At 35.2% G+C, this 24547-nt stretch overlaps 3 protein-coding genes across 4 annotated transcripts; all 3 read left to right on the top strand.

Annotated features, from left to right (window-relative positions):
* The first annotated feature begins 1297 nt into the window (after positions 1–1297).
* Positions 1298–5258, top strand: gla (galactosidase, alpha). Its single transcript, XM_051860463.1, has 7 exons — positions 1298–1551; positions 2254–2428; positions 3113–3290; positions 3370–3461; positions 3905–4066; positions 4186–4383; positions 4471–5258. Exons 1-7 carry the CDS (start codon positions 1391–1393, stop codon positions 4756–4758), a joined length of 1254 nt encoding a protein of 417 aa, XP_051716423.1. The 5' UTR covers positions 1298–1390; the 3' UTR covers positions 4759–5258.
* Positions 5259–6579: 1321 nt separating this feature from the next.
* btk (Bruton agammaglobulinemia tyrosine kinase) lies at positions 6580–19892 on the top strand. 2 transcript variants are annotated; one of them, XM_051860457.1, is made up of 18 exons: positions 6580–6740; positions 11875–12036; positions 12306–12410; positions 13225–13306; positions 13492–13620; positions 15136–15200; positions 15296–15486; positions 15735–15797; positions 15935–15989; positions 16164–16246; positions 16500–16627; positions 16719–16793; positions 17038–17209; positions 18332–18548; positions 18637–18701; positions 18787–18905; positions 18990–19147; positions 19254–19892. In XM_051860457.1, the coding sequence occupies exons 2-18, from the start codon at positions 11896–11898 to the stop codon at positions 19320–19322; spliced, it is 1917 nt and encodes a 638-aa protein (XP_051716417.1). In that variant the 5' UTR covers positions 6580–6740; positions 11875–11895; the 3' UTR covers positions 19323–19892. The 2 variants fall into 2 exon arrangements, with proteins under 2 accessions (XP_051716417.1, XP_051716418.1); XM_051860458.1 differs by lacking the exon at positions 6580–6740 and adding an exon at positions 9744–9935.
* A 435-nt stretch (positions 19893–20327) lies between these two features.
* Positions 20328–24108, top strand: zgc:101583 (uncharacterized protein LOC494104 homolog). Its single transcript, XM_051860464.1, has 6 exons — positions 20328–20480; positions 20937–21072; positions 21234–21290; positions 22323–22413; positions 22791–22951; positions 23044–24108. Exons 2-6 carry the CDS (start codon positions 20937–20939, stop codon positions 23694–23696), a joined length of 1098 nt encoding a protein of 365 aa, XP_051716424.1. The 5' UTR covers positions 20328–20480; the 3' UTR covers positions 23697–24108.
* Positions 24109–24547: the final 439 nt, after the last annotated feature.

The following is a 24547-nucleotide window of genomic DNA, read 5'->3' as shown; positions in this document are numbered from 1 at the left end:
CCTCCACAATCCATCCTTTGAAAAAGCACAGCTGAGGTGGAGATAGGCAGTTCCTTCCATGCAATGGAGCAAACATCAAAAAATTGAAGAATTTATCACTGCTGCAAACCCGGATCCTGCCACACTACTGAAACCAGTTTTGTTGCCAGACCTACTGACTGATCCATCCATCAAGAAGCCCAAGAAAAATTGAACTATGACATTTGGAGGCCTTTGCACCATTGCTTTGGCTTTGATAAAAACTACTGTGAGTGATAAATTGTTTTTATCATGGCTACCCCCTTGGTACATAGGTTGATATTAGGGTTACCCAAACCCTTGACATTTAGGAAAAGGACAGACTTTGTTTCCCACAACTAGTCAATTTTTTAGGCTTCAACAGTGAGGAAGTACAGAATTTCATATTAAAGAAATGCCAGGTTATGGACTGTGTGATGAATTGTGCAAAGATGCACTGCCAAGATCTTTCTTTTCCTACACCTACTGTATAGTAAACATTCATCTTTGAAGATGTACATCTGTTTATAGTATAAACGATAGTTGGGAAATAAATTAGCAAAGAGTGTTCAGCAAACACTCCAACTGCTATTGCTGTTACAAGGATAACAGTCAATTTTTTCATATTATATCTGCCACCTTTTTCAATGCACACAATGAAAGCACAGAGGTAAGGAGACTAAAAAAAAAAAGATGGTAGGACTAAATGAATCTTAGACTGAATAGCATTCCAATCTATATTTCCACCTAACACGTATATTAGAAAATAAATGCAATGAATAGCCTAATGTAAGAAACCGGAGTGTTGTAACATGGGGTTAATTGTAACATCATGTCTGTCTTTACTGAATTTGTGATCATTAATATATGTTAAATGACAGTACTGGAACCAACTAAATCAGAAGATTATCTTGTTTAATTTGATTTAACATTAAAATATGATTACCATAATAACACATAAAATGTTTTCTAGCGTCACAACTCACCCCTACAACACACATTGTATTTGACATTATGTATACAGTTTAAGGACAACTAGTAGATTTCTAAACTACTGTAATTTGTAGTAGTTTATTACATAGTAATTACATCAACGTAGACATGTGCAAGACTTTACAAAAAGTCAAAATTGAATGCGTTTTACTCCTCAGTACTCATATAATTGCGCATATTTTAATTTCTCTTTGTATGTAACAGACAAAACACTGTCACAATCCACTAAATCGCCGACAAATAAAATCATACATACGTTTGTGATTTGTTTTGGTGGGAGCGTGCGTGTGACGTCACCGATCGAGGAGTGTGCATGTTAGCACCTGACTGATACGCTGTAAACACGGAAGTGTAACAACCTGTTGCCTTTAGATTCAGTCATTCATCCGCGCAAACCAATATGGGTGTCTCAAATGCAGTCTTTATCGGACTTGTGTCATTATTAGTCCCAGCTTCGTCGCTGGATAATGGTCTGGCGTTAACTCCCACCATGGGCTGGTTGCACTGGGAGAGATTTATGTGCAACATCGACTGTGATGCGGATCCTCAGAACTGCATTAGGTGAGCGCGTGACCTGAAGAGTTGCAAATGCTCACTAAAAAGTAACAGTCACACCATACTTCTGAATGTTATTCTAATGTATATGTCTGTGCATGAATATGGTTATCATTCAGTACCATGGTATTTGTCAGACTATGGTATTGCAATTACTGTATCATGATACTGCAACAGTAATTTTTTAAAAAAGCAACAAAGAAAAGAAAACCAAATAAGACAATTACCAGGGAAAAGGTCTAATGTTCATGGATTTTATAAACAAAATGTATATGAATGTATAAAGGCCTTGTAACATAGGTCCAGTAACTGGTCATCATTTCCTAAAATAATAATAAAAAGAATCACAGTTTTAATTACTGTTCTGACTTCATTAGTTTATTTTAAATGCTCCTGTGGTGATATTTTCATGCATAAAATGGTAAGATTGGGGAATTACGTGGTGACAAAGAGAATGAAGAAGAAAACCTGAATACCGATGTCACATGAGTGTCAAACAGCTAAAGCATGTGATGTAAGATCATTCCATACATAGAGATCTTCTCATTCTGCACTCATGAGGGCAAAGGGCAGTTATGGGTTTCATAGAGTACTGTTTAGAACAGATGCTGTTTTTTCACACTTGCACACGCAGACAGTCTGTCCCGTACAGTGGGCAGATGTTCTACCATGATACCCTCTTCCTTATGCCCTTGTGTGTCCTGGCAGAGAGGAGCTGTTCATGGAGATGGCAGATGTGATGGTGAAGGATGGATGGAAGGAGGCTGGATATGAGTTTGTGTGCATTGATGATTGCTGGCCCTCACACGAGAGGGACGCCCAGGGGCGTCTGCAGGCTGACCCCAAGAGGTTTCCCAGTGGGATCAAAAAATTGGCAGATTATGTGAGTATTTGTTGGCATCATAAAAGAGGCAACATGCATGTGGTTCACATGTGGCGTTGCCTAGAATTCACAGAATTTTTGGGGAAAACATAATCTACTAGCCTTTATGTCAATGATATTCAGCTGAAAATAAAATATTTCATATATTGCCCACACAAAGCTATCATATCACCTTGGAAGATGGCTTGAGGCTCTGGTTACTGTCTGCTTTTGTTGTATGGAAAGAAGCGGCGTGGATATTCTGCGTAATTAAAATAATCTTATAAATATTTAAAATAACAATGATATTAACTATTGTAATAATGAAATCCTATAATTACAATAATTTAATAAATATTGTTAATAATTATTACCTTAATTATTTTAGTAAATAATGTAATTTAATGTTCTGTGGCAGAAAAAAACATACATGATTACAAATATGACAATATTTGAATTACATGATTATGTACATGGCAATTTTATTCCTTTAATGTCCTCATGTCCAAATAATTGTCATCTTAAAAATGAAATAGCATATACTTAACCTTCCATCAGGCAATTACTATATTTAAATTTAGTTGTCATTTAGCAATATGCCATAACTTGGCTGCTCCAAATCTTTTGTCAGTTATATATCGCCCCCTACTGTTGTCTTGCTTATATCACAGTAAAACTCCATTCTGACCTTTATCGTGTTCTCAGGTCCATGCCAAAGGTCTGAAGCTGGGAATATATGCAGATGTTGGCACAAAAACATGTGCAGGCTACCCTGGGAGTTTAGGTTACTATGATATCGATGCTAAAACCTTTGCAGACTGGGGTGTGGATCTGTTAAAATTTGATGGATGTTTCATGCCTGACTGGCATCAGCTGGGAGAAGGTAATTTGATATACAAAAAAAAATTCAGAGATTTGCTAAGAAATTATTTGTTGTATTACACCATTTTGATGTTTCTTAGGTTATATGAACATGTCGAGAGCTCTAAACCAGACAGGCAGAAGTATTGTATACTCCTGTGAATGGCCATTATATGAGTGGCAACACCAACAGGTGAGACACGTGGATATATTTTAATAAAAGGTGCAGTAAGTAATTTTTTTACTTTCACAACATTGCTACCTTAATATGATAGTACACCCAAAAATTAAAATTCTGTCATTTACTCGCCCTCATGTCATTTCAAATTTGTATGCATTTCTTTCTTCTGCGCAACACAAAAGAAGATATTTTGAAGAATGTTGATAACCAAACAGTATTTAGTTCCCATTGAAACTCATTGTATTTTTTATCAATACAATGGAAGTTAACAGGAACCAAAACTGTTCTTAACAACAAGAAAGTCATACAGGTTTGGAACGGCATAAACTATCCTTTTTTAATAGAATAAAATAGCTTTTTTTAAGTAAGTGGATTAAAATAATTCTTCATAAAGTAGAATTTATATTCGTAAATATTGCTTAGTAGAAAAGTGTTTTCTGTATCTTATATTTCAGCCTGACTATGAAGCAATTCGCAAGACCTGTAACCACTGGCGTAACTATGGAGATGTGTATGACCGGTGGACAAGTGTGACAAGCATCCTGGACTGGACGGCTGATCATCAGAAAATCCTGGTCCCAGTGGCAGGACCAGGTGGATGGAATGACCCTGACATGGTATGAAGCATCTCATCTCATCATTTTACTCATCCCATCAAGTTTACATGAGTCATTTAAAATTAGCACAGTGCAAACAACTTTAAGTCATATCATATTTCTGGCTTTGATGCCTCAAGCTGATCATAGGGAACTTCGGCCTTAGCCACGATCAGCAGCAGACTCAGATGGCCTTGTGGGCTATCATGGCTGCCCCGCTTCTGATGTCAAACGACCTGCGAAACATCTGTCCCAAAGCCAAAGAACTACTGCAGAACAAACACATCATTGCCATCAACCAGGACCCTCTGGGCAAGCAAGGCTATCGTACATTAAAGGTAAAGCATCTTAGCCCACTTTAGTATCCATTTGTTTCATTACGGTATCTGTCTGTGAGCTGAAATACATTTATTGCCTGTTCACAGGCTGATAGTTTTGAGGTGTGGGAACGGCCCTTGTCAGGCAACAGGCTGGCCGTGGCAGTGATGAATAGACAGGAGATTGGTGGTCCACGCAGATTTACCATTTCTGTGGCGACGCTGCCTACTTGGCAGCTCTGCAATCCGAAGTGCAACGTAACACAGATCCTGCCCGTGTACCAGGAAATGGGTGTCCAGAATCTCTTGTCAAAGGTGATGGTCCAAGTCAATCCTACAGGCACGACACTTCTCACTGTCAACCCTATCAAAAGCTATCCTCGTGACACCCTGTGACATGATTTGCAAAGCAAAACGGTTTTGAAACAAAAAATTTACTATTGCACTAATGTGATCGAGTTACACTTCCTGATATTTTTTTTATTAAGAGTTTTTAGCTTTTGAATTCCACTGTAGAATCCATTTTTTACTTTTTTAAAAGTGCACACTAAGAAATCAATATTTCAAAAATGGTAGTTGGGTATCATTTGCTGTACAAAACACAAAAAACTCTAAGACCTGCAGTTTACACACCTGTACACCTGTATTTCCAAGTATCAATGTTTTTGGTTCACTAGAAAACTACTGTGCTATAGAAACATATCGTCACGTTCTTCATGATCTGTTATACTTCATATTGAAGACTTACAATGTGTTTATGGGTTGCACTTTCAAATCACTTTTATTTTAACATACATAAAGATCCTCAGGGATTTTGGTAATCATTTGACAGCTCAGGCCTTGTTCTGAAATTATGTAATTGATCTGAATCAAATAAAGCATCTGTGTAAGTTTCAGTGGTACTTTTGCATTACTAAAATCTGATAAGCACATTACACTCAATATATTAATCAATATGTGTCTGAAGCTGTACTTCAATTCATATATCCATCTCCTCAATCTCTTTCTCGTGTTCTTCCAAACACTGGTCGGACTGGCATAAAACACAAGTTGGCCAATAACAAGATTTTCTGTACCAACAAATGTCAAATTATCATAAATGATGTATTGTGTTTGAAAACACAATGTGGCGGAAATTACATTTTAAGCATTTTTGGAATAAAATGGTTAGATACTTTTGACTTACTAAGGCTAATTTTATCATAAACACAATTATGTTCACAACATGTTTGTTAAAAAATCTGGTAAAATTAAACCTTGATAAATGCATACAATATCTTACTGTCCATGTCTATAGAGATGACATTTACACAATAAAATTTATAAAATGAAATTAAAAGTTAAATAAAATATTAAATTTCTTTAAAAAATAGATCAATGCCTTTCCAATAACTGAGTTTATATGTTTTAATAACAAAGATAAATAGAGTTTAATCAAGTCATAAATATAACTAATATAAAAAAATAAAATATAACTAAAAAAATAAATAAAGAAAAAGTCATTGATATAGTTCATGAATGCATTATGTAATGGCACCACCATGTGTTTGGAGGCCCATTACTTGTCTACCAAGTGGGTCATTGGGCTCGTTCCTGCCCACCACACTTGCATATATTGTTATTGAGGCATATGACCAAAAACCACCCACACTTTTTTTTTTTTTAAATTATGGATTTCGCATCTCTTCCATCATTTACATATTTTGTCAGGTCTTACATGAATGAGTGCAAAACTATGGTGTCCACTAAAATCAAGACATTCAGTACATTAACTTTTTTTATTAGATCACATCCAAATCATCCACATTTCATGTATTGTTTTTAACCCCTTGGCGTTCCTGTAAAATTGGCCTAAAACGCCTAAAAAAAAAATTAAAAAAAAGGCATACCCAAAGTAAATTGTATGCTGTTCTTGAGCCATTTGGAGTATATTCATGGTTTTGGTCTCTTTTGAAAGGTATGTGTACCGCAGGCGTATGTGTACAGTGGAACGCTAACAGGTTAATATTTTGTAGCATTAAATGGTGCTGCGACTACAGAGAAATCATCTGTAATTGTCTTATTCATCGAAAGAGTCAAGTAGGCTTTGGATTAATCATTTTCAGTCTTCTCAAACTGAATATCAGAGTTGTGTACAGGTCAGTTACATGCAGAATATGAGTCTTAACAGACTGCATAAAAGTGTTAACAGCAGCCCTGCATGAGCGACAGTATGAAAATTAGCAGGAAGCAAAAGGGGAACTGAGTAACACAGAGTCCTGTGGTTGGGTGGAGTTTTGTCCACTGTTGATCACATTCACGGTCCAGTTTAATAACCTGCACTCAGTCTGACTGGTTTCATCCTGGTGCCAGATCACAGTGGATAAAACACAACTCTGGTAAGATATCTTAGGTTTCTTTATTAGCCGAAAACTGTTCCCTTTGTCAAAGAGTAAGATTGTGTAATTTGCTATTAATTGTGACTGGTCAAATGTTGAGTAATGTTGTTGCTTGAAAAGATAACCAACCAACTAACTAAAGCAAACAAAATAAGTCATTTAACAGATAGAAACTTGCTATATAGAGATTTCAAACACAATGTAATGGAGAGAGACGCTCCATGTTAGTGTCTTAAAATGGCTTAACTAATCTATTTTAGCTCCTCTTTCTTTTCTGTGCAAATGCTGTTTGCACCTTAAATCATCTTTACTGTTTAACCTTCCTGATTTATGGTCATACAAGTAAATCAACATTTTGTTATACTATCAACAGGAACAATACAAAATACAGAACAATTACAACTTTTCCACCCCAGCATATATAATACAGTTTTATAATAATAATGGTAACTTTATAAGGTCTCATTTGTTAACATTAGTTAGTGTATTAACTAACATTATCTAACATGAGCAATACATTTGTTGCAGTATTTATTAAGCTTTGTTAATATTAGTTAATAAAAATACAACTGTTCATTGTTAGTTTACTGTGCATTATGTTAATACATAAAACTTTTGATTTTAATAATGTATTAGTAGATGTTGAAATTAACGTTAACTAAGATTAATAAATGCTGTAGAATTGTTGTTCATTCTTAGTTCATGTTAACTCATGTTAGCAAATGAAACCTACTGTAAAGTGTTACTATAATAATATAATTACATTTTTTTTAAAGCTATCTACAAAAATAACAATGCATAAGTAAAAATAATAATTTAACAAGAAATTACTTACAGTATATGTTATTGTCTCACATCAGGGATCATAATTAGTTAACATTCCACATATCTATTTGTTAAAACATTTTATAAAGGAGTTCATGCAACATTCTTGTATACTGCATTAAATGGATCCTGCATACAAAATCTTGTACAAAGGAGAAATAATGGACTTTATACTTTCTTTTTACTGTCTCACTCCATAATGTTACTGAATTATGCAAAAACAGATCCGCAGCATATACCACAGTGGTACACACGACACTGTTGTAGGGCTGATAACATTATTAATGAGAGTCATATATGGTGCAGCTTTTATGCATTTATATTTCTTCATGTAGCAAATGCTTTTATCCAAAGTGAAATCCAAAATAAGTGACCAAATATGAACAGAACAAGGCTGGTGTTTTCACACTGGAGATATGTGCTATGTCACAACTTTCAGACAGAATGCTCCAGTGTTTTAGCAAGAATGTAACCAAACATGTAAGATATTGGTGGACAAAATGTAAAAAGTTTAGCAATTGGCTATAAAACTCATATTTATCAATAATTATTCAAATAATTTGAGGGAATCCTCTTCAATGTTAATAATAGATATAGTCCTGTTTTTAATACTGTAACATTCATAACCAAACATTTAATCAAATGTTCATACTCCTACACAACTTTGTGTGTTTGTAAAAGAGTACATGACAAAATGCAGTCAGAAAATATCTAACATCTATGCTTTGCATTTGTACATCACACAATGAAAAGACTCCATTTTGGTGGATATCAGTGGTGTACAACGATGCAAATTCAAATTCCATCGAATAACATTTACTGTCATATTCTAATGTCACTCATCATCAGCTGGGACATTCAGTAGGCTATCTCCTGTTTTAAACTTAAGGTTAAATTATTGTTAAGGTTTTCATTTGTTAAACCTAAACACTTTGATTTGACTATTGAATGACAACAAAACTTGAACTGCATTGAGCTGGATGATCTTCAGAGCTGCTTTATAGCTGAATCAACTGTTTCATAGTTGACAAATTTCACATTATCGACCCTGTTATTGAATTGAATTAACACTAAACTGACCCAAAGTGAATAACAACACTATTGTCTTCCGTAGAGCTGCTTATAGTTGAATTCAACTCATTTTACACAGTTATTGAACTAAACTGAATCAACATTGAACTGACTTCAGCTGAATAATCACACTATTGTCTTTCTTACAGCACAATTGAATTTCTGTTCTCATCATTGATCATTATTTCCTGCAAAGCTGCTTAAAAACAATCGATGACATTGCTTAAGATAACTAAATATTTATTTGCGATGTTGCATTTGACTTTAAGTTAGCCAAGTGAATAAGCAAAATTGCTAAGGAACCACAGAGGTGTTGATAAATTGTGGTCTAATGTGGCAGACTATCTTTTGCCCAGTTCCCTCCCTCCAAACATGAGCGATACTTGCATACTTATCATTCAGGAACCTTACAGACACAGGACACTCTAGAAGGTTCCTGTTGCTCAACATCATTTTCAATGAAAAGCGAGTATTTAAACTGGTAATCACAAGGGGTACATAAATGTATGTGCATGGGTCATTTTATGATACAACAGGAAAACAACACACACATTAGTTATGCATTTAAATACACGTATGATTCAACCTAAAATTAAGATCCACCTGCCCTGCCACTAAGTATTATAGGAAATGATGTCTTTTTAAGCAGTGTAGGTTAAATCAACAAATTGTTAAGGGTTACACTTGTGCAACATCTGCCTGGAAAAAAACCCTGATGTGAAACAGAGACAAGCTTAACAGTAATTATCTGACTCGTACTGCTTACTGATGCCGATACGAACTGTGTTTCCCCTTCCTCTGTATCACAGATCAACATTGATGCAACTTCCCTGTATCAAGTCTTCTAAGTCATTACCCTTTGAAAAAATGTTAAACTTTCATGGTAAACAAGGCCGCTAAAACCAATGCATGTGGACTGCAGTCCTGAAATCCCAAACCAACACCATTATAGGTGTAGAGTGTGTTTAATACAGCAGCAGATGCTTTTGGTATTTTAATTAATTTAGAGTATCAACTCAAATATAAAGTGGCAGCGATGTTCATATTTGTCACAGACTACAAAACGTTTTTATCACACACTTTTTGTGACAAGCTTTTGGAGGTGTTAAAAGGCGGCGGTGGTGGCAGAAGAAGAAACCAGGAAATGCTTGCATGGTGTTTAAAATAGGCAGTTTAGTTTCTCTACCACAAAACACAGACGACTCAGCATTTAACAACTATGTGAGAGAAGCTTTTTGCGGAGGCACTGAATGTAATGAGGAACAGAACTGAGATGTTTTAAAGGACACTGGGATACAGGTAACATTACCAAATGCTTCTCTGGAGCAAAAACTAGTCAACCTTGTAGGCTAATCTTTATTGATTCATGTAAATGTTGAAGTTACATTAGGTTAGATATTGTAGTGCAAACCTAAAAGCTGTATTCAGTTAAAAAGTTAATCAACAAGGTCATTCAATGATTAACAAATGCTTTTTTTTCCTCAATGCATTCTTTTTCATCTATTTGCTAGATTCAATGGTGCCCTTATGATGTTGTGTAACATTAAGATGATTGTCCAAGTAGTAGTGCAAAGTATTTGTTTTGTACTGCCTACATAAATATTTCAACCTACAGTATCAATATTGAATAAGAACATTGTTCCCAAGACCTCTAGCTGTTGCATTAAACTAAGACGCAGGCCTTTAGGAAAGAAGGATGTGGACATTCAGTTTTGGTTTGTAAATAGTGAAAAGTACATGGTGAGATGCTGATATGCAATAAAAAGATGAGTGAGTTTGTGGGTTCACAGCTTAGATCAGATCAGGAAGAAGCATTCATGATCTACAGGAGGAAATATTGGCAACAAAGAATGTCATTGACTCTGACAGGAGGGCTCATGCAAACCATTTCAAATCAGACACGGCTGCCTAAATCCATCTTCAGCTTTAGACAAGTAAAATCATTGTACAGACCTGATGGAAAAGTGGTCTAGCATAAATGCTACCATTAGATACTAAGATATGGAAGCAGTGTGGTTTGACTGCAGCAGACATAAAAACATCTTAAAGGGTTAGTTTACCCAAAAATGAAAATTCAGTCATTAATTACTCACCCTCATGTCGTTCCACACCCGTAAGACCTTCATTCATCTTCTGAACACAAATTAAGTTATTTTTGATAAAATCCAATGGCTAAGTGAGGCCTGCATTGACAGCAAGATAATTTCCTTTTTCAATGCCCAGAAAGCTACTAAAGACGTATTTAAAACAGTTCATGTGACTACAGTGGTTCAGCCTTAATATTATAAAGCGACAAGAATACTTTTTGTGCGCCAAAAAAAAATAAATAATAATAATAACAACTTTATTCAACAATATCTAGTGATGGGCGATTTCAAAACACTGCTTCATGAAGTTTCGAAGCTTTATGAATCTTTTGCTTCGAATCAGTGGTTCAGAGCGCCAAAATCATGTGATTTCAGTAAACAAGGCTTCGTTACATCACAAGTTTTTTGAAATTTCAATAGTTCACGTGACTTTGGCAGTTTGATACACGCTCCAAACCACTGATTCAAAACAAAAGATTCATAAAGCTTCGAAGCTTCATGAAGCAGTGTTTTGAAATCGTCCATCACTAGATATTGTTGAATAAAGTCACTATTTTTTTGGCGCACAAAAAGTATTCTCGTCACTTTATAATATTAAGGTTAAACCACTGTACTCACATGAACTGTTTTAAATATGTTTTTAGTAGCTTTCTGGGCATTGAAAACAGAAATGATCTTGCTGTCAATGCAGGCCTCACTGAGCCATCGGATTTTATCAACAATATCTTAATTTGTGTTCCGAAGATGAACGAAGGTCTTACGGGTGTGAAACGTCCTGAGGCTGAGTAATAAATGACATAATTTTCATTTTTGGGTGAACTAACCCTTTAAGAAAACCAAATAAATATTAACATATTTAAATGCTAAATACTAGTGCTGTCAAATCGATTAATCGTGATTAATCACATCTAACATAAGTGTGTAAATAGATAATATATGTGTGTGTGTACATACATACTGTACATATATATCATACATACAAACTTTTCTGTTAGATGTGATTAATTGTGATTAATCGATTTGACAGCACTACTAAATACATATTTAACAAAACCAATCAAGAGTATCTTGTCACTCAAAAAGTTAACTATCATGAAATCAGTGAAGACATGAAATATGTTCAACAATAACAGTTTGTTTTCCTCCCCAAGTTCACACAGATTTAATCGAACATGCCAGACAGCATTCTGGAGGAGATTTTTATAAAACGGTCCCAGCAGAAGAAGAAGACCTCACCTTTAAACTTCAAAGAAAGGCTGTTCGTACTCACTCACGATAAAATATCCTACTACGACTATGACGCTGAAAAAGGGGTATGTATGTATTTGACATTTTCTTAGCATAACAGTAGATGTTAGGAAAAGAACTCTTTATTTTAAAGTTGGCATGAATTGGAAATTCACACTGTTTTCAAAATTGATCTTATTTTCGATAACCCTTTTCACTCGGATGTACGTCACAATACAGAGGAAATGATGTGACTCTACTTCCGTTACATTGTGACTTTAATATATTTAAACCACAAGTTGTAATGTTTTGTGATTTTGAACCTATTAATATCATAATCCTATTGACTTTTTAGAAGAGGAAAAGCCTGAAAGGTTATGTGGACATTGACAAGATCAAATGTGTGGAGATTGTTTCACCAGAAGACAGCGCACCTCCTGACCGACTCTACCCTTTTCAGGTGGGTCTCTGCAAATAATAAGACTACACATTCTTCTTCACAAACTTAAGTGGGAACTCAACATTGGTCTTGTGAAAATTTCTAAACATCTGAATGTGCATTCTATGTGTATTTAATGTAATTATGTTACACTTCCCTCATTAATATATTGTTTTCCTTTTCAATTTCAAATAAGTGAAGTCTGTGTCACTATATCTGAAATAAAAGTTTCAACATTAGCTGTCTAGTAAATATACGCTAATAACATCTTAGGGCTGGTAGAAATATTATTGAGCTGATAGTGCAAAAAGAAACACTACTCAGGTTTTCAACCATGATAAGAGCAGAAGTGAAACCTTTCCTCTTCAAAGTCTGAAATCAGAGGAACAACAGAACTTAACAGGTGCTGCTGACACTGTAAAAATGCCAGGGACACAAAACCACTGTACTCAGCTTCAGCAACTTAAGCACAAAAAGTGAGTTTTCCATCTTCAGACCACCGACAAACAGAAAGGGCGCCAGGAAATGAATGTGTCAAACATCAACATTTTGTGGTTTTCAGGTTTTCAGTTTTCAGATTAACACTTAAAATTATGAGCTATTTGTATTTATACATCTTTATACAATGTTACTTTTGATGAAAACATGTACGACTATTTTGCAATCTTCAAAAATAGCATTAAAAAAAGCTAAGAATAAACAACTTTGCAGTAAATGAAGCTTCAAAAGAAAGAGGAAACATTTGGCAATAGTATATATGATGTTGAAATGCAACAGTTGATTCATCTAAAGGCATATATAACTTTGTATTGTGAATTTTTATTTTCTCTTGCAGATAATCTATGATGAAGGTCCCCTTTATATATTTGCTAAGTCGGATCAAATTCGAAAGCACTGGATACATGAACTAAAAAATGGTCAGTATTTATTTTAAGTCATTATCACAAAGTCCATTCAAATTTGTAAGCCACCTTTATGTGGACTACATTATAGGAAAGATAAAGAGAAAAGCATGAATGCTTCCCATAACACAACATTCAAGTCATATGCAAAACTCTGTGTTTATTCAATGTAAATGGTTTCCAATGTACCTGTCTTAAAGTGGTGCGGTTCAACAAGGATCTGATGCAGAAATACCACCCATGCTTCTGGGAGGATGGCTTATGGAAGTGTTGCCAACAGGAAGTGAAGCAGGCCATGGGCTGCAGGGTGCTGGAGACCAAAAATGGAGGTCTGTAAAACTAAAGTGTGGAAATAAATTAAACACTGCCACACTTCAACAATAGAGTTATGAATGTTTGGATCTGTTAATGGTTCTCACAGGTAGATTTTTCTCTCTCACCGAATCGGAAGAAATATCGTATTACAATCTTCTCACAGTCTTTCCAGCAATACATCTGCAATTCCTGTGTGACCAATATAGTCTGATTTTCAATAAATGAGCCAGTTATTCTTAGTGAATCTACACTGAGAACTGGGCTGGATGATGACATTTTTTTGCAGAACTGCTTTATATAGATGATACTAGCTAATTTAATATTTAATGATCTTTACAACGAAACTGAATCAACACCAAACTGACTTCAGCTGAACAATGACACTGTTTTTTAGAGCTTCTGTACAGCTGAAATGAACTCTCTTTGCATCATTGAATCATTTTCCTGTTATCACTGTAAAGCTGCTTTGAAACAATCTGTATTGTATAAAGCGCTATATAAATAAAGGTGGCTTGATTTGATTGAAGGGAAAGTTCACCCAAAAATTAAAACTGTCATCATTAGGTGTGTTCATGCCCTTTCGAAATTACCGTAATTATGAGATTCCGACTTGAAAAAACTTTCACGTCCTTGTAGAACTCGTAATTACGACTTGTAAACTCAGAGAGTTCCGATTTGTACCATGTGACCACTGTACCACCTGACCACTTCAGTTACATATTGGCGTTGATTGTGTTGCCATAAATGCATAGTTCCGATTCCACGAGCAGCTCAGAGTATAACACCTCATGTTGTCATCTCGTAATTACAGTAATTCTATTGTATGGACAAAACAAAATAATGACAGAATTTTCATTTTCTGGGTGTCATGTTTTAGTCCCAATAATGATGAGCAGAGGCGAAGATCAATTATATGTCCTTTTATTAAACAAAGTAAACTCTGGTAATCCAATAGTAAGAAACATAAATGAAATAGCTTGAACACAACACACAGACAATACCAGACAAAGAACTGAATGAAATGAGGAACTTAAATACACAGGGTGAATGAACTCAATGACGAACAGGTGACAACTAGTTAATCAAAAACCATGGTAACAAATGAAGACAGGTAACTGAGACAAACAAACTAAAAGTTCATGAAAACGAAAACAAACCAGTAAGTCCGTGACACTGGGTGAACTATCCCTCTAGGGCCAATTATTGTTTTGCATTTATGCTACCTATAGAGTCTGTGTAAACACACCTTTTGAATGGTTTTAAATGTATTTAATTTTGAAATAATAAAAAGTACTGAGAGAATCATTTATTGAACCTAAAAGTACTAAGGCAATCATTAATTGAACAACATTGCATAATGATTCATTACACAATAACGATTCTTTGCAATTTCCATCTGTATTCAACAAGGCACCATTGCTTTATCAATTCAACACTTAAGTATGGTGTAATATTTAATAGTTAATGCTAATTAAACAAACAGAATTTGTATTTATTCAATAAATATCATCTCTTATCCTTCTTCTAAGGGTTTTTCAAAAGAGGTTCCAAGAATCGTGATTCCAGAAAGCCTCTTCCACCAACACCTGAGGAGGTCAGTTACCAGTCTATCCAGTCAGTAACAATATATGCATAATGTACCATTAGATTTAGCCTTAAGAAATAACCTGTGTTACCTTTCTGCTTTAGGATAAGCTACCCAGGCCTCTCCCACCCCAACCACCCATGCAACCCCCAGGCTTCAGTGCGGGCATGACTGTTATAGCTGAATATGAGTATGCACCAATGACTCCCCATGATCTAGAGCTGAGAAAGGATGAGGAGTACACACTCTTAGAAATCAACGATCCCAACTGGTTTAAAGCCAGAGATAAATATGGGTAAGAGACTGCAAAATGAATAAGTATATGACTAGTAATGCTTGATCTATATGTTCTCTATCAAGATTGTCTAAATGTGCTAATGGAGAATGTATTTGATAAACACATGAACTGCTGTCAAATTATTTGCATATCTGGGGAAACTTTTACAGGCTGTGGGTGAAAGGTAGTCAGGTGGAACTAGCTGTGCAATTAGGACTGTGTTCTCTTAGATAAAAAGCATTACTGATCTCCTACACTGTTTACAGAAAAGAAGGCTACATCCCAAGTAACTACATCGCTCAGGCCTTGAATGGATTGGAGAAATATGAGTAAGTATGCATTCAACAAAATGGACAACTACAGCTTTGTACACTAGTTTGAAAAGGTGAACAATTTTGAACTTTATAAACACAGTCCAGCTACATTGTAACTGATTATAACAGATTATTTTATATCTATCTCGTAGTTGGTACTGCAAGAACATCAACCGTAGCCAGGCAGAGAATTTACTGAAAACAGAAGTAAGTATAGAACAATGGTGGCAACGGTTATAGGTTGATTTTGAATAAAATGTGCCACACATTTTACATTGACATGATAATAAACATTGGCACACTGACTTGAGTTAACCATATATATTTGTTTAATATACAGTATGTTCTGAAATGTTATCTTTAAAAAAAAAAAAAAAACAGAATAAAGATGGCGGTTTCTTGGTGAGAGACTCTGGCAAATTCACTGGAAAATACACTGTATCTGTGTTCACCAAGGCTGGTGGGTGAGTTTGATCAATCTAAACATTTGTTTCACGGTTAACTTATCAAAATGAAAGTGGAACACTGACCCTACGGAAGAGAGATGTAAATCTCTTCATGCAAAACTAGGACAAGTCCTATCACAGTTCATGTTTTACACTGTATAAATTGTCACAGGACTGTGTTGTTGCTCTCTTAAATTCTTTGTGAGACAGATTTACAGTTTGACTTGAATCCCAAGTGATTGTGTGAACTTCATTTCTGGTCTCTCTCCAGGGAGGCTGTTGGCAGTTGCAGACACTACAACATATGTGTCACTGCAGAAGGCCAGTTCTATCTAGCGGAGAAGCACAATTTTTGCAGTATCCCAGAGCTTATTAATTACCACCAGCACAACGCAGCAGGTAAATCTCACCTTAACTACTCGCATGTGAATACACAATGACAAATTATGTCTCGAAAGGTATTTAATCAAAGAAAATGTGTCTGTTTTAGGTCTGGTGAGCAGACTAAAATACATTGTGTCAAATCGGGCTCAGAATGCTCCCTGCACTGCTGGTCTGGGTTATGGTAAGTTTATATTTGTTAGAGCATGCCGCTAATCACGCCAAGGTCATAGGTTCGATTCCTAGGGAATGCGTGTACTGATAAAATTCATACCTTGAATGCAATGATTTGGATAAATGCATCTGCTGAGTATATAAACATAAAAATATAAATGTAAATATTTGGCTGTATGGTTCTGAATGATTGTGAATGGTGTCGATTAAAACAATGTGCTAAAATTGCCCTTTCCCACTACTTTTCATTCCAGGAAGTTGGGAGATCGACCCCCGTCAACTTACATTTATCAGAGAACTTGGCAATGGTCAGTTTGGAGTGGTAAAGTATGGGAAATGGCAAGGCCGTCATGATGTGGCCATTAAAATGGTCAAAGAGGGTTCAATGTCAGAGGATGACTTCATTGAGGAGGCCAAGGTTATGATGTAAGTATAAACTACTGTTCAAAAGGTTTTTTTTTTAATATAATTTTATCATTAATAATATTATTTTTAATTCAGCAAGGATTTCACATAAATGCTGTTGTTTTTAACTTTTCATTAAAGAATCCCAGAAAAAAAAATGTATCATTGTTTTCCACAAAAAATATTAATCAGCACAACAGTTTTCAACATTGATTATAATAAGAACTGTTTCTTGAGCACCAAATGAGCATATTAGAATTATTTCTGAAGAATCATGTGACATGCTGAAAATTCAGCTTTGCCGTCACAGGAATAAATTACATTTTAAAATATATTTAAATAGAACAGTGTTATATTGAATTGTAATAATATTTCACAGTATTACTCTTTGTACTATATTTTGGCTCAAATAAATGCAGCCTTGGCGAGTGCATGAGATTCTTTCAAAAACATTAAAGGTGCAGTGTATAAATTTGAGCAGCATCTAGCGGTGAGGTTGCGAACTGCAACCAACGGCAGTTCACCCCTCCCTTTCGAAGCAAAATAGAGAAGCTATGGTGGCCGTCTTGCCGACAAAAGTCAAAGATGTTGTCGTCTGAGACAGCAGAGAGTATGTTAGCCAGTCAAGCAATGAGGTTTCTTCTTACTTCTAACAAAGAACGGTCTCTGCTTCTAATAAACCAGATGACGACTACTACTACTACTGTGTGTATTCAATGTAGTGACGATGCAAGCTGCCTCTAAAAACTCGAATGATTTAGAAGAAGAACAACATAGTGACTAAACGCACTCTGTAGAGTGTTTGTCCGTTTAGGGCTGCTGTAGAAACATATCGGCGCAAAATGGCGACTTGACATGGAGGGGGGACCTGTGGTGTATGTAGATAGAAATGGCTCATTCTAAGGTAATAAAAACATAACAGTTCATTATGTAAGGTCTTTATACACCACTGAAAACATAGTTATGAATATTATATTGCATTTCTGTCAATATATCCTCCCAAATTTTACACATTGCACCTTTAAAAAGTCTTACCGACCCCAAACTTTTGAATGGTACTGTTTCTCCATCTGTGGTTGTGATCAAAGTTGTTGATACACTTGATTATTCATTCATTCATCTTTATTTTCTGCTGCATAATAGGAAACTCTGTCACGAAAACCTGGTGCAGCTCTATGGCGTCTGCACAAAACAACGTCCCATCTATATAGTCACAGAATATCTTGCCAATGGATGTCTGCTGAATTACTTACGGGAGAACCTGCAGCACCCCTCCAGTATTCTTCTCCTTGAGATGTGTAAAGATGTCAGCGAGGGCATGGCCTACTTAGAAGCCAATCAGTACATCCACAGAGACCTGGTCCGTGTAACACAAAAATATTCTTTGCCAACTAGAAGAGATATTTTACCATTAAAAAAGGTGTAAACTATCGTTTTTTTTCTCATAGGCTGCTCGGAACTGTTTAGTAGACTCAAATGGAACCATTAAAGTGACTGATTTTGGATTGTCAAGGTAATTGTATACATGGCAGACAACACTATTTAAGCACAATTCACCATACTTTCTCTCTACATAGAAATTATTGCTGTCCATACAGGTATGTTCTGGATGATGAATACACCAGCTCTGCTGGTTCAAAGTTCCCAGTGCGCTGGTCGCCTCCTGAAGTCCTCCTTTACTGCAAGTTCAGCAGCAAGTCAGATATTTGGGCATTTGGTGCGTCACCGCTGCATTTCCAGTATAACTTTACCTTCTGTCAAACCAACTGTTTCATTTTCTCTTATGTTATTTGTCTGGCAGGTGTTTTGATGTGGGAGGTGTACACTCTGGGCAGAATGCCATATGACCGGTGGAACAACACAGAGATAGTAGAGAAAATTTCTTCAGGTCACCGGCTTTATCGCCCACAAATGGCCAATGACAAAGTTTTTTCCATTATGAACAGCTGCTGGCATGAGGTATACACAGCTTTATACTAATAGTCAAAACATTTTGTGAATTAAAACTGTTATCTGTTAATACAATGCCTGTTAATGCCTCTCTCTCTTTTTTTCTTTCTTCTAGAGGCCAGATGAGCGGCCCACATTTGTGGATCTTGTCATGACCATCAAGGATTTGCTTTTCAATATGTAATAGACATAACTGCTGTGCACCCTTGAACATTAAGGATACAGTCCATATGCAATAGAAAGAATTATTATGTAACTTGTCTTGAATAACCTCCTCAATTAATTTCTTTCAACTAAGAACCTAATAATGTGAATGCCGAGTTACACATGTCTTGGATAATTTCGTTTGAGTGTAAAATGTTGCAAGAAAAAAAGGAATGTGATTTCCCATTTAATATTGCAGTCTTACAAGCTATGCTGTATTTAGTCTATAAAATCCCCCTCGGTTTCATATATAAATCAAAAGCTATTTTATTTATAATAACCAGCAGCAACAACAATAAAAATTTAGGACTGTAATGTACATACATCATGACTGTGTATTGATTAGGATGTGTATTGATATACAAAAATATAGAAGTGAACTTTAGAAAAACAATCTCTAGAAGAAATCTTCCAGGCTTGTTGTGTAAATATTTTTTATTCATATCACATTCTCTCCTGTGGTTGAAATCTGATGGATATTTAATTAAAGATTAGACTTTGTCTTTTTCATCTAGCTGTGTACTGAATAAAATGAGAGCAGTTTACAGTATTTCTCTGGCTCCACTGATTTTTACTCTTTTATTGTTTTACAAAATATATTTGTCTTCATTAATGTCAGTAAACACTTAATTATGTGAGTGCAGATTATTTTACATTCAAACATAATTTGGATGAAAATAAAAATATAAAAATGTCTGGTCTCCCGACCTGGTCCATTAATTTCCATGTTACATAAATGTTTTTATTTATATTTTATCATTATCATATAACTGTTGTTGTTCAAAGTACAAATGCTGATTTTAAGCTCTGGAAAAGGATAAAAATGAAACATTTGATATTAATGTTTACACACTTGAAGAGTTTCAAAAGCAGAATTTTGAGATAGAATGATAATTTCAACCAATTTAGCTTAAGTTATCATAAACCCTGGAATGTAGCATCTGTCTCAGAAGGGTTTCATATAGCTGAAGAAAAGATAAATTCCCCAAAATGTCCAGACAGACTAGGCAGCGGACTGACAATGTTTGACAATAGGGAAGTTAATAAAAAATATCTGGCAACCCGAGTTACAGTCACTTCAACAGGAAGTTTATTCACACGAGACTAAACTGCCACCGATGGACGATACGAATGCAAGGTTAGTCAGTTTAAGAATAATTTATATTTCTATAGTCTTTTAAATGTATTCTTAAATGTTAAATACCGTAACATGAAACGACAATGTCTGCTTGCGTAAAATACATTAAAGCTAACCAAAATCTACCTAAATCATTCTAATAAGTAGCTTTCCCTCTTTGAAACTGCTGTGATAATGCATTTCCTGTAGTTATAAATATTTAGAGCAGATGAACAAATAATCTACAGTGAAATTTCATGTTTTATTGTTTTGAAAAACTGGCGATGTGAAAAGCAGGAGTGAGTCACATGATCTGATTCGCTTCCTATTTTATTCTGTGGCTGTGTTTTAACTCCTAGTGTGTTGCCTACCTAGACTTCATCTAGGTAGGCAGGTTTTTAGACAGCCCTGTCAATGTAACTAAAATATCTAATAGCCAAATTCAACATACAGTTCTTCTATTATAACTACGTTCAGATGGATGCTGCAAACCGCTCTGACTTCTACATTGGTTTGGCACTTGCTGTAAGTTCCACTATCTTCATCGGTGGCAGCTTTATATTGAAAAAGAAAGGCCTCTTACGACTGGCAAAAAATGGCTCTACTAGAGCAGGTGGGTGATTGGAATTTACCGAGTGACCTACCATTGCACAATACTTTATTATACAGTATTTGAATTGCATTGTTTTTTTTTTTTTAATGCTTTTGACATTATGATTGATTATTTCCTTTTTCTTGTGCTGTCTAATCTGGTCTGTTCTCTCCATTATTCAGGTCAAGGTGGATATGCATACCTGAAAGAATGGTTGTGGTGGGCAGGGCTTATATCAAGTATGACATTATCGTTTTATGTATTTATTTAAAGCTGAATTATAGGGATTAACCAGAATATGGACCTTAATCAGATGTGCATGTAAATATGATCAGTGTATGTGGATTTATAGATCTTCTTAATTAACAGTGTTGGGGAAAGTTACTTTTAAAAGTAATGCATTACAATATTGTGTTACTCCCTAAAAAAAGTAACTAATTCTAATTCTGTTACTTAGTTACTTTTTATGAAAAGTAATGTGTTACATTACTTTTGAGTTACTTTTTCTCACCTGGGCTGGGCTGCCTTGTTTGTTTTTTAATAACAACAAAAAAGTTTTTTATTTTTGGCAAATGTTAAGGCCCTTTCACACCAGAAGTAAATGCATATTTACGCTTGTACAGTAGAGGGCGCAGCTCAAACAAACCTTTCAGCTGTGCTGCAATTCTGGATTAAAGAAAAATAGGATACAGGAGAAGGAAGTTCAACACTCTTATTTCTAATATAAAGTAATTTTTGCTTCTTAGTATGGTTAAATTGGATCATTGAGGGTCAGCAGCAAAGACATTGGTTAATAAAGTGAGATTAAATACATAAAGTATATTTGTGTCATTTCATATATTTAATTATTACAGGTTTGCATACAATTTTGAGATTGCTTTTCACTATTTATTTTCATTTTGAGAAATACTGAATGTTTTTGTGCAAGTGAGATGAGTAAATGCATGATCACATTTATAGAACTACAATAACCATCATGTTCACACACAGCGCACACAACACCACTTTATTTCTCTCAACATGGGGACAGGAGAGCTGTCGTTCAATAAATGTGAAAAAGTAACTTGCATTACTTATTTGAAAAAGTTTTCAATATTTTGTTGTAAATTGAAAAATGTGTTACTTTACTAGTTACTTGAAAAAGTAATCTGATTATGTAACTCAAGTTACTTGTAATGCATTACCCCCAACACTGGTAATTAATCACATTAATCTGTCATTATGAACACCCTAATCACAATCTTTTGTCTTGTCATGTATTTTATTTTTAGTGGGAATAGGTGAGGCAGCAAATTTTGCAGCTTACGCATTTGCACCTGCCACGTTAGTAACACCCCTGGGAGCACTGAGCGTTTTGGTCAGGTAAATTTACCTAGTAGTGTACACCACCATTCAAAAGTCAGAACAACTTTAATTGCAGCCACAGATGGAGATGCAATAATGTTCAAAAGTTTGCCGTCGGTAAGATTTTCAGCAGACATTATTACTCCAGTCTACAGTGTCACATGATGAAATGATTGTGTTGATTAATATTTTTGTGGAAATATATATTTTTTTTCAGGATTTTCAGTCTTTATTGTTACTTTTGATTAATTTTATTCATCCTCACTGAATAAAAGTATCAGTTTCTTTAAAAAATTGTATTGACCCAACACTTTTGAGATTGTACTGGCTGTACAGTCTCAACTTAACATTAATTCTTTGTCTAAAATGTACAACTTTATTTTTTTTGTCATCAGTGCTGTGCTCTCATCATACTTCCTGAGTGAGCGGCTGAATATCCATGGGAAAATTGGCTGTGTGCTGTGCATCTTCGGTTCCACAGTTATGGTTCTCCATGCTCCGCAAGAAGAAGAGGTTGCTTCTTTGACAGCGATGGCAGAGAAACTCAAAGATCCAGGTAGTGTTCTACCTAATTTACAAATACACTATAGCATCCCATGAGCTCTGTACTGTTTTTTATAATAGTTGTCTTTCTTGCATGTATCACAGGATTCATCGCTTTTGCTGTCTGCATTGTCGTGATTAGCCTGGCCCTGATCATCTTTGTCGCACCGCGCTATGGTCAGAAAAATGTGCTGGTGTACATCCTCATCTGCTCTGTTATTGGTTCATTATCTGTATCCTGTGTGAAAGGCCTTGGCATTGGGATCAAAGAGCTGTTCGCTGGAACAGCTGTGCTGAAAGAGCCACTGTTCTGGGCTCTGCTCATATGTCTTGTGATCTGCATAAGTATCCAGATAAGCTACCTTAATAAAGCCCTCGACATTTTCAACACCTCTATAGTTACACCTATTTATTACGTCTTCTTCACTATATCCGTCATGGCTTGTTCGGCTATTTTGTTTAAGGAGTGGCTTCGAATGTCCACCGATGGGGCTGCTGGGACTGTTAGTGGCTTTCTTACCATCATCATTGGCATTTTTCTTCTCCATGCGTTCAAGGACATTAACTTTAGCTTGGATTCTCTACCTTTATATCTGCACCACGGACTTCAAGGCAGCACGTGGAGCCAACGCTATGTGGCTTTACCAACCGACGAGAGAATTACTGTGGATAAAAGCAATCTGAGTAAAGAAAGAAGCGCAAAGGGCTTTTTTCCTGAGAGTTTAGACAAGAGGAGCAATGGTACATTTATTACCTAGAATAATATTAGCAAAAATTGTCATTCCTCATGTGAGTGACTACTAAAATACAGATTTACTACATGATACTGTACAAACATACATTGCAGACCATTAATACTGTGAGAGTACTTTAATTAGCATTTTTTTGTTTTAGTATACAAGGTACTTGTTTTACATATCTTCCATCTACAATATTTGGTTTTCTTCTTGCCTTTTTTTTTTTTTACAATTTCATACTGTTGATATTTTCAGAGTAACGATGATGTTCCCAATCACTTGTTTTAAAAACAAAAATCCTGACGTAGCAGCATAATGTTTAAATATTCGCTGTACAGTCTTATTAAATGTTACACTATTTATTTTATGTCCAAACCAGCCTTGTTTAGAATATATATACGATTTGCCAATAAATATATTTTGGAAAAAAGGATATATGTATGATTACTTTCATATCAAGCACTTTAAATTGTTTAGCTTAATATTTAATGCCTCATCTGTTTAATAAAAGCATGATACTGTTTAATAAAATGTGTTTGACTACTTATGAACTATTGTTCAAAAGTTTGGGGTCTTTGAAATAGAAATCTTCTGTAACAATATAACTGTCTTTACTGTCACTTTTGATCAATTTAATGCATCCTTACTGAATAAAAGTAATAATTTCTTTTTACCACATTTTAAAAATGTTACTGGCCCCAAACTTTTGAATGGAAGTATAAATGTCCTACACTAGTGTTAGGGAACACATATCTATATATGTGAAAAAATCCTTTCTTAAGCAACAACTGAACTTAAGAGGTGGTGCGTTGTTTTCTATGTATATCTGACATAGAACATATGCCTGCTAAGCTATTTAAATAAATAGCACA

The sequence above is a fragment of the Ctenopharyngodon idella genome, chromosome 14, assembly GCF_019924925.1.
Source record: "Ctenopharyngodon idella isolate HZGC_01 chromosome 14, HZGC01, whole genome shotgun sequence".
In the NCBI taxonomy this organism is placed as follows: domain Eukaryota; kingdom Metazoa; phylum Chordata; class Actinopteri; order Cypriniformes; family Xenocyprididae; genus Ctenopharyngodon; species Ctenopharyngodon idella.
Note: the sequence above shows the minus strand (reverse complement) of the source record. Positions and strands in the feature narration are given on the sequence as shown.

Coding starts and splice junctions, on each gene's coding strand:
- gla (XM_051860463.1), top strand. CDS start 1,391: ATGGGTGTCTCAAATGCAGTCTTTATCGGACTTGTGTCATTATTAGTC. Junction 3,462..3,904: donor ATGAGTGGCAACACCAACAG/GTGAGACACGTG, acceptor CTTATATTTCAG/CCTGACTATGAAGCAATTCG. Junction 4,384..4,470: donor AAGGCTATCGTACATTAAAG/GTAAAGCATCTT, acceptor GCCTGTTCACAG/GCTGATAGTTTTGAGGTGTG.
- btk (XM_051860457.1), top strand. CDS start 11,896: ATGCCAGACAGCATTCTGGAGGAGATTTTTATAAAACGGTCCCAGCAG. Junction 16,794..17,037: donor CACTGCTGGTCTGGGTTATG/GTAAGTTTATAT, acceptor TTTTCATTCCAG/GAAGTTGGGAGATCGACCCC. Junction 18,702..18,786: donor ACTGATTTTGGATTGTCAAG/GTAATTGTATAC, acceptor CTGTCCATACAG/GTATGTTCTGGATGATGAAT.
- zgc:101583 (XM_051860464.1), top strand. CDS start 20,937: ATGGATGCTGCAAACCGCTCTGACTTCTACATTGGTTTGGCACTTGCT. Junction 21,073..21,233: donor AAATGGCTCTACTAGAGCAG/GTGGGTGATTGG, acceptor TCCATTATTCAG/GTCAAGGTGGATATGCATAC. Junction 21,291..22,322: donor GTGGGCAGGGCTTATATCAA/GTATGACATTAT, acceptor TTTTATTTTTAG/TGGGAATAGGTGAGGCAGCA.